The following is a 9,979-nucleotide window of genomic DNA, read 5'->3' as shown; positions in this document are numbered from 1 at the left end:
TGGTCCCTGAAATGTCAAATCTGCCCCATAATTCTATGTGCCAACTTGCTCCTTTAGCACGGCCTGGTGAAGGGACATTTCCTGATCAATATGAAACAAGGAGGGGTCGAGAGGAGCAGTGGCCCTAATTAAAAATTTACATTCAATTTTTCATTCTTTGAGAAAACACTATTTTAGCACCTCCAGCATGTGAAAAAGCTGAATAGGAAAACAACAACATAACAATGTAGCAGAGGCTGTCTCACTCGGATATTAAAGTGTCAAATTATTAAATGACATTATGTGCATATGTTTTACATTCTGGTTCCTGCATATGGCACTCTAGTTCCTGTATGCTAAGTATTCCATAAATACTATAATGAAGAATACTTTCAATCCAGAAACACAGATGAAGCTCATCAGTGTGAATATCGATGAACAGAGACACGTGCATCCAAACACCAAGGTCTAACTGTCTGCTTTATTTAGAAAATGTGAACTACAACTAGGAGTCTGAATATTTCTGCTATCATTTTTTGAAAAAGGACTTGTCATGACAAACCTGTTTAACAGCCTCTTGTGTTCACTTCAGCCAACCAGAGCAAAATGCTGAGTTTCATATCTGTCTCTCATTTGTACCCTCTCTGTGAATGTGAATGATATTCAGTTGCACATTAATCTGCCCTGGATATTAATTACAGTCGCCATTAACATTTAATAAATACTTCCCAGGTGGGCTTGCTGCTGAGTGAACTGAGAGCCTTATCAAATATTAGGCCTTTAATTGGCCTTTCACTCCAATGAATGGCTTTTTAATTAGCGTGCAGTTATCATCCCTCCACCAACCACAGGGCCAGGCTGATCAGCACACGCAGATGTGCCAGTTTTGCTGAGTGAGGGCATCTTAATGACCTGAGGTAGGCCACTCGTTGCATAATACCCCATTCCTGTGGCCAAGGGAGGAATAGTGCAATCTGTGGGTTGCAGGCCACAGCCAAACACTAAGTGATTGTCTGTTAATGGCATGAAAGATCTATTGGAATGGCAGTGATACAGATTTTCAGTTAGATATCAGTGAGTGCAAAGGAAAACTCAAATTTTCATACTAACGAAAATGCAACTGTTACAAAGTAGACCAATACAATTTCACTCTTTCAAATATACCAGTCAGGACCGCTGTGATATCCAGATGTTCTTTATTAATGCATCTGCTTAGTTACTTATTCATTGTCTTCCAGCCCTGAGCTAAGAAAATACCAACACTATTGCTACAGTCCAGTCCACCTGACCTACATGTATCTGCATCTTCGACACATTATCCTTATTTGGTTTCCTTAACGTCAATTGATTCTTTATATTAAATGTATTCAAGGGTTTCCTTACCATTGAATATGTGCCAGAGGGGACCAGGTTTAAATAACTTATAACTAAAGCAACTTCATTTGTTATTTTAGAGGGTTATTCAGCAATTCTGAGAAGAAAATGCTGGGACAAACACTTTTGAAAATTAAATTCACAGATATTGAATTTTGTCACGAAATACCAGCAATCAGCGAGTTGGTCTAACTATACAGTATCTGCATCAGCATTCACTGTCAACAATCTATATTCATTCAAAACAAATATGGAGACATTAATGAATAAAATACTCCAACAGTTCTGATTTGGTATAATACATTACAGCTCTCTTTTGTACAACTTCCATCCATCTCTATTTTTTCTTAAGGCTTTCAGGCAAAGCTTTTCTCTATTGAACTGGTAGGGAGACTTCCTACTGCTGGGGATGTTGGATGTGATGCAACACTCAAATGTGAATCACTGCCATATCCAACTAGCACCAATTATTATGCCACACATCTACCCAGGCACAAATACACATATTCACACCAATATGCTGTGAAAACACAGCAGGAGAGAGTGACGCTGTCACAAACACTTAAAATCCCAGAGACAGAGACACCACCTGGAAGCTTTGGATGTACGCACAAACACTTACAGCATACACACTCACACATACGTAAATCACTCAAAGTCATCTCCCCTGTCCTCTAGTGCTTTGATTAGCAAAGCTATAGCAGGATTCGTTAAAAAAGCATAAGTGATAAACACACCCAGGATATATCCCATAGACTTTTTTTAACCCAGTCAGAATTAGCTGTTTCCAGCACTAATGGGGTTAATAGGATGTAGCAAGTGCAACAGAAATGAGTGTCTGAAGGTAATGGTGGTGTAGCTGCCTGGAAAGAATGAAAGACAATTTGCTTGGTCGTATCATTTTTATGATGGCAAAGAAACAGTGTGGGTTTTGATTTTGTCACAAACAGCACTGCTTTCCTGTAATGATCAGATCAATGAAGTTTATGAGATTCTCTCAGCTGATGGCGAATACTGAGGATAATTGAATTTAATATAAATACATTTTATTGGTATTTTGGATTGATGGAACAGGAGGAAGCTGAAGGCTTCGCAAGCAGTTGATTTAATAATAACTCCTATAACTAATAACTCTATTCTCTGTATTTTGCCTCCAAAAGGTTTTTATGAGAACATTAAATCTACAAATAAAATGAATACTTCTGTGAACTTTTTTATCGAAGTCCAAAAAGTATTGCCAATTCATAAAATTAGGTATATGTAGTTGAGTGCTTAAGTGTGCTGTGCACAAACATGTAAACTATGTGCAGTATGTAACTGGGGGAAAACAGAATCGTGTTCACTATATCTGACCATAAAATCAACGATACAACCTCTAACACATGAGCTTTGAATAGGGGCACAAGCAGGTAGCAGTGCATTCTCAAAATATGACTGTGTGCAATACAGTTACTACAAACAGATCAGTAGCAGGTGCATCTGCAAACCCTCACTACCAATTTATGGACAAATACCGTGATAAACTAAACACAGAGAAAGACTGGCTTATATAGGGATGAGTTGTAACCTGGTCTAACTATAAAAATGATGATATCCCTATTGACTTGAGTAACAGCTGTTTACTAAAATATCTTGTTAGAAACAGAACAGCAGTGGGAAGACATACTGGACATATTTTCCCTAAGTTTAAACCAGGCAAGTGTTGTCATAATTGTTCATGTTGCTGGAAATCCACAAGGACCCTTAATACATTCGAAGATGTCAGTTTGTGTTAAGTCGGTGTCAAAGTCGGTAACAGCGGCCCCTCGCCTGGTTCAAAAGAGTAGGTGTGATGTCCTCAGAAAACATTAAGCTTTCAGATCAAGTCCAGAGTCACTCTAGTTCTTACACAGAGGTAACAAACTTAAGAACAGTCCAGACCAAATCCCAAAGCCAGCACAGTGCAGGGATTCTTTTTGGAGCTCAGGAAACCTGGCTCGCCCTCTTTTGACGTATTTACGTTGTCTCATGTACAAAAACAGAGATGCTGTTGGGTGGAGGCAGGTCTAAGCTTTATGGCTGAAATTCTAAACGGTATCCTTAAATGTGGAGCTGAGAGAGGGAGCGGGCAGAAAGCATTCAAATAATACTTTAGAATGATAAGAGCTCCCTCTAGAGGTCGCCTCGTGCTGCTGTAGACACATAAATCTGCTCTCTCCCCTCTTTCATTCCATTTGTTCCTTTGCATTCGATGTGACTATGCAGATTTCCCCTGTTCCAGAGATTTGAATGGTTGATGAATCCTGTAAACAGGGTCTCGACACAACACGGACTGTTGACCTCAACATGCTGATATCACACACACCTTCCTCTCTCTGAGCCCAATGACTTGAATCTCACAGTCTGCTGCTTACGTCACAACCACCAAAAACACACACACACACACACACACACACACACACACACACAAATTTTGTACACTCTCCCTTTCTCCTGTACTCGTCCACTTTCTCCAGCAGCTACTTCTTGACTTTAATGCAGTCTGAGAATCTGTCCATCAGTCAGACTCACTGTCTTTTCCATTCGTTAAACTTAAAGGAAGGAAAATGCCTTTGTGTTTGACATGTTTTAGTTTCCTCTCCAAAGTAAGGACGTTGGGGAGCTCTCACACACACACACACACACACACACACACACACACACACACACACACACACACACACACACACACACACACACACACACACACACACACACACACACACACACACACACAATTAAATTATTTACAGTCCTATCAGCGGTAATGGACCCATCAATTACATTGCAGGCTCAACCTATAAGTCCTCCGCAAACTCTTTCCTTCCCATATGAACAACAGCTTAATATATATTTAATCTGAGAGAATGTACATGACATGCTGAATGATAATGGATGTCCATCCTGCATTTTTACTATAATACAACCTCCAATGCTCTAAAATAAAGATAATATCATCTCAGATGGCCTAACTAAGGAACTAAGGCCTTACTGATATCTATTTTCTACCTTTGCACTTTCCTTTACTTTGCTTTCATTCTTCCTTCATAATACTAAATTTAGCCTCCTTTGCAGGAAACTGAAGCTTTCCACCCACAGTATGTGTCCACTCTACTGTAAACAGCAGCTTCCCTTTGCCCTCCCAGTGTCTGTCTCCTGACAGTGTCTGTCTCTTTCTCCCTCTCTCTGTTATGCTGCCCTGCTCCCATGCTCTTTCCTCCTTTCACTCTAGTCTTTCATATATAATGCATGTTAAACAAACAGACATGTCATAGTCACTCAAATGCATGGCTGTCCCCTTGCTGCTGCTCTATTGACCCTGACGGTGGGGGTTCCCTTCTACAGTCAGCTACAGCAAATACACTGCACATTCTACAGGGGAGAGTATATTTGTACAAAAAAGGTGAAATCTGTTTCATCACATAAAACCAAACCAGATCTTAGAGAGAGGAGCTTTTCTGCAGAAATCATTGCAAATGTGGGCTTGTGTCTAATTTTCAAGGAAATTTAACAAAAGACATCTGAAGCTATTTGTAGAGTGGATGCTTCTTAAAAGGAGAAAATATTCTTTTATCAAGGATTACCACCAGTTTCTTGTAAAGGAGTTCCATTTATGTGCATATTTGTTGCTTTTGTATAGATATTTTAGATATTTTTTTAGATATATTATTTTTTTTTCGTGTCATGCACAAAAACGTGCCCAACCCTCATGGGTTTACAAGACACCAACAGTACGCTGCAGTGGATCCACATCTCTAATACTCCCCGTGTCAGCGTGGGTTCTCTCCGGGTTCTTTTGAGTGTGATCAATTGACAGCTGATTAGCACCCCTGCGACCAACTGGATAAGCAGGTTCTGGATGGATGGATTTATGAGACAATAAGTTCGTAACTTTGGTTTACACCATATGTCAACTGACCATTTTTCTTTATGCATAAGAAACAGTTTGGTCCTAATATCCTGAATATTACAAAGTAACCTGTTCTGAAAAATGAAAGACAGGTCAATCATATAAAACAGAGATTTCAAACCCTTAGCCCATGGATGGCCATGCAAAATGTCCCAATGAAATATCTTTTTTGTAAGTCTCTGATCAGACATGTTCACAAGTCTATTCCAAAGTCCATTTGACATTTATGTCGGTCTTTGGTGATTCCCAACCCGTGTCCCCAGTAATGGCCAAAACTGATGTTGATTTTTTAACTCCCAAGAATGATCTAATCGCTCTGTGGTGCACAGTGTTGCAACTTGTGTGCTCACCAAAACCCCAAACACCGGAAACATAGTCAGACACAGGACATACACATGAGTTATATAGTTGTGTATATGTATGAAATCCTAAATTACCACAATGTTTAACTTTGTTCAGTACAGATCCTAGTGCTCTTCCCGCTGACTGAGCTAGAACATTGACAGCTTCTTTAAATGTCATGTGCTCATCGAGAGTAATGCCAAGGTATTTATACTGTTCAGAGTAAGACAGTACTGTTGAACCAAAGCTAAAAACAACTGAACTTCTCTGTAATGATTTGTGTCTAAAATGTACTATTCGTGTTTTGTCTTGGTTTACCACTAGCCTCCATTTCCAGCACACATTTTATACACATAAAAAAAATACTCACTGTATTGAGAAAGCGTGTGCAAAGCGATGTTTGAGCCATACAAATGTTGAACCAACTCCATTTTGTCCCTTGTGGTTCAGAGTGCTAAGAGTGACTTTCCTTGTCTGTTGCTTTACATTTACGGTAAATCTAATTTATCAGTTAAGGCGTGGAGGGCATAAGCTGGTGCGCAGGCTCACTCTTGAATTGTATACATAAACACACACACACACACACGCACACACACACACACACACACACACACACACACACACACACACACACACACACACACACACACACACACACACACACACACACACACACACACACACACACACACACACACACACACACACACACACACTCTCTTCTACAAATCCCAATTTTCCAGGTGCAGAGGTCTGTAGAATAGAGCCAGAGCCACTCATCAGGAAACAGCATTATTCTCCATCAGCACTTTGGAGCGTCCAAGCTATTATATCATCCACCACTAGCATGATACATACAAATGGAGTTAAACACTTGACGGAGAGTGCGATGGGGCCTGAAAAGCACAAGGGTATGAGTGGTATCGCACTCCATCAGTGGCAGAGAAAGTTCATTTTCATATTCCATACAGAATATGCTCCACTTGTGCTGCAGTGATTTAATGCAGAATGACTAAGTGCACATTCCACAGGCACATTATACAGCATTTGGAGTTGAAAGCTCATGGGATTGTCAACACATGCATATTTTCTTACATCAGTAGATCACTGCATTTCAGCTTTTTATAAGTCCTCACAATGTATCTTCTCAAGATCAAGTCTGAACATAATGCAAATTTATAGCATAATAAAGTCGTTAGAAGTGCATAAAGGTGGATGAATGGTGTATTCCTTTCTTACACAGCAGTCTCACCTGGGTGGTAAGAATAAACAATAAGAATAAATGATGGTTCTCTCTGTACTCTTTCCACCCACTGTAGGCAGAGAGAAAACTGGATTTATTCAGACAGCTAATACACACAGTGACTCAGAGTGTATACAGTGTGTGGATGAAATGGGCTTGAGAGGCTTTTCCTCTCACACAAAGCAAATATCTGTCCAGGAATAAGATATTGATTTGTCATTTCCCAGAGCTGAAGCTGAGTAAACAAGCCAAGCAGACGTGTGACCGATTGCGGCTGATACTTGTTGTCCGGTAACAGTCAGAGGCCTTGGGAGGAAATGGCTAAACTCAGATGTGCAGTGTATCATTCATCATTCACATTACCATGTATGTACCCGTAAACACACACACACACACACACACACACACACACACACACACACACACACACACACACACACACACACACACACACACACACACACACACATCTTCTGTTTGCCGTTTGTTCAGGGAATCTTTCCTGCTCGAATAAATAAATCAAATATTTACTCCCATGTTGACAGCATTCCACTTCCACGGTATGAACAACAAAACATTTCTCGGAGTCAACATGAATGTTTGAGCTTTTTAAATTGACTAAGAGGGCCCAGAAGAAGAGAAGCTTTTTAGTTTACTGTTAAAGAATGTAAATGAATAACAACAACTGTGAGTGTTTGATCAGGAATTTAATTTAATTCCAGAGACACAGCTTTACACATACCATAATACTTTCTCTTCTAGTCTCCTTTAATATTTTTTGAAAGATACATACAGATAAATAGATGGGATATGTAGATCGGTAGGTAAGTGGAAGGCTGGATAGATAGATAGATAGATAGATAGATAGATAGATAGATAGATAGATAGATAGATAGATAGATAGATAGATAGATAGATAGATAGATAGATAGATAGATAGATATTATTTTATTTCTATTATTTTATTTCTATTATTTTATTTCTATTATTCATATTATTTGTATTAGTACTGTAACAATACATATATACCTACACTGTATATTTGATTAGATGCACTCCTGGACTTCAACACAATTCGCTACAATATAGTGTTAGGTATAATCTCTGTAGGTTATTTTTTAACGCCACCTATAATTTTATTTAAAAAAATGTTGGTTCATGTGTTTCATTCAAGTTACCTCTCAGACCGTCTCCGTTCTGCTGTAACATGTGAATCAATAAAAGTGTTTTCTATTTATTAAGACATTGTGTTATTTTTCCTTAAATAAAAGAACTATGCGTGGCTTTCTCAGGAGCGACTGCAATGTGTGATCTATTCCACCAGATGTCACTCAATCCTCACAGCCACGGCAGATTACTGCAGTGAAGTCATCCGTCCACCGGAGGGAGGCACACGGAAAGGAGATGCTGGTAGTAACACGATTGCATAGTGATGAGGAATGCATCAGGCTGCAGAAAAAAAGACGAAGAAGAAAGAGCAGCGGGAGCAGGTAGAAGCGCTTGAACCAACCCATGTAAACAGAAAAACGCAAACAACCTGCTTTCAACCGTGGTAAGAATCAGATGGGAATAGATTTTGGTTGTAACATAAAGCCGGTCGTGGTATGGGAGAGAGAGTGTGACGCGCATCTAGTGCTGAATCTCACATAGCCGGCAGGAAACCAGGAAGTCCTGCCTTAAGTTACCTGTAACCTCCACAAAAGGGAAGTTTAACATACAAGAAGGGAAAATCCTTCACAATAATATCACTCACATCAATGATAAATATGTTAAGGTTTCATTGCTTAAAGAAGTACACCATGACCTCATTGTGGGATCTTAATTGTGAAATAACTGACTAAAGATAACTGTGTTTTGTTGAATTGCCACAGTCGATTCAATACTTTTTTTTTTACAGTTATTTCAGCTTTGATCTGTGCATGCATTAAAATAATGTATCAACACTTTATTTTCTTATTTAAGTGACATTCAGTCATGGCTGAGGAACCAGCAGCAGAAATCCAACTACTCAGAAGCCAGAAGGTCAAGCTGATTGAAATTCTAAGTGCAGACGCCGATTTTGTCCTGCAGCATGCAGACTCTAGCAGTTTGTTGTCTGCTCAAGGCTACCAGCGGGTGAAAACTTGCCGTGTTCCCAGTGAGAAGGTAACAGACCTGCTGGATCACATCATCCAGAGGGGTGCTAAAGCAGCGCGGGGTCTTCTGGAACTGCTGAACAGCCAGGCCCTGCAGGAAACCTTCCCAATGCTTTGCTTTATTAAGGATGTGCAAGTCAACACACCGTCTTCAGGTAGGACAAAGTCTTTTCAGTATTTTCACTAATCTCATTATATAACACTTGTAGTTTCCCCATGTTAAATATAAAAGTGTTCTCTTTAAAAGGGAAGAGTGAAAAATCAAGAAAGAGAAAATCAGCTCCTGCCTTACAAGAGAACATTCCGTCCAAACAGCGCAACAAAGGTGGGTCACACTACACTTAAAGCTATTCCCTTCAAAAACATTTTAGAGAACGTCACCTACTGTATCTGTCTCTGTCTCATCGCACAGGCCCTGGCTTAGTTAATGAGAAGCAGCTGATGACCGTGGCTCGTACCATCGGCAGATCTTGGAAGGAGATCGGCATACTGGCTCTGGACGTCCCCTCTGTGAAGTTGGAACAGATTGAAGAAGACCATTCTCTCCACACGGAGCGAGTGTTTGCCATGCTGCGCTTCTGGAAAACCTGCCAAAGGGAAAAAGCCACTGCTGCTCACCTGCACTCGCTGCTCAGTCAGAAAGAGAGTGCGCTGCCACCTGAAAGCATTGACTCGCTGCTGGAGACCGACTGAGGCCTTCACTGTCTGGTACTTGCTGAGACTGCAAACCTGTTATAACTCAGAAGGAGTGTTTTTCTCTCGACTCATTCCATATCAGAAAACAAACAACACTTAAAGACTTTCCTACTTTATGGAATAAACCCAGAGTGACATTTAGTACCACTGAGACCTTTTGGTCAATGTTCTTCATATACAGAGTCTGTATAGAATTTTGTCATCCTGATAGTTCATACTGCAATTTTACTACAATGCCAAAGTACGGGACCAAGGATAGAGAGTGTCTGGCTGATTGTAAAG

General features: G+C 40.0%; 1 protein-coding gene across 1 annotated transcript; it reads left to right on the top strand.

Moving 5' to 3' along the window:
* The first annotated feature begins 8,242 nt into the window (after window positions 1-8,242).
* On the top strand, window positions 8,243-9,713 carry zgc:174906 (uncharacterized protein LOC571548 homolog). The gene is made up of 4 exons (XM_054609037.1): window positions 8,243-8,418; window positions 8,829-9,156; window positions 9,249-9,326; window positions 9,414-9,713. The coding sequence occupies exons 2-4, from the start codon at window positions 8,841-8,843 to the stop codon at window positions 9,692-9,694; spliced, it is 675 nt and encodes a 224-aa protein (XP_054465012.1). The 5' UTR covers window positions 8,243-8,418; window positions 8,829-8,840; the 3' UTR covers window positions 9,695-9,713.
* The last annotated feature ends 266 nt before the right edge of the window (window positions 9,714-9,979 follow it).

Source organism: Anoplopoma fimbria, chromosome 12, assembly GCF_027596085.1.
Source record: "Anoplopoma fimbria isolate UVic2021 breed Golden Eagle Sablefish chromosome 12, Afim_UVic_2022, whole genome shotgun sequence".
NCBI classification, from domain to species: Eukaryota; Metazoa; Chordata; class Actinopteri; order Perciformes; family Anoplopomatidae; genus Anoplopoma; species Anoplopoma fimbria.
This window is presented reverse-complemented; position numbering and strand designations above follow the sequence as displayed.

Coding starts and splice junctions, on each gene's coding strand:
- zgc:174906 (XM_054609037.1), top strand. CDS start 8,841: ATGGCTGAGGAACCAGCAGCAGAAATCCAACTACTCAGAAGCCAGAAG. Junction 9,157..9,248: donor AGTCAACACACCGTCTTCAG/GTAGGACAAAGT, acceptor TCTCTTTAAAAG/GGAAGAGTGAAAAATCAAGA. Junction 9,327..9,413: donor GTCCAAACAGCGCAACAAAG/GTGGGTCACACT, acceptor CTCATCGCACAG/GCCCTGGCTTAGTTAATGAG.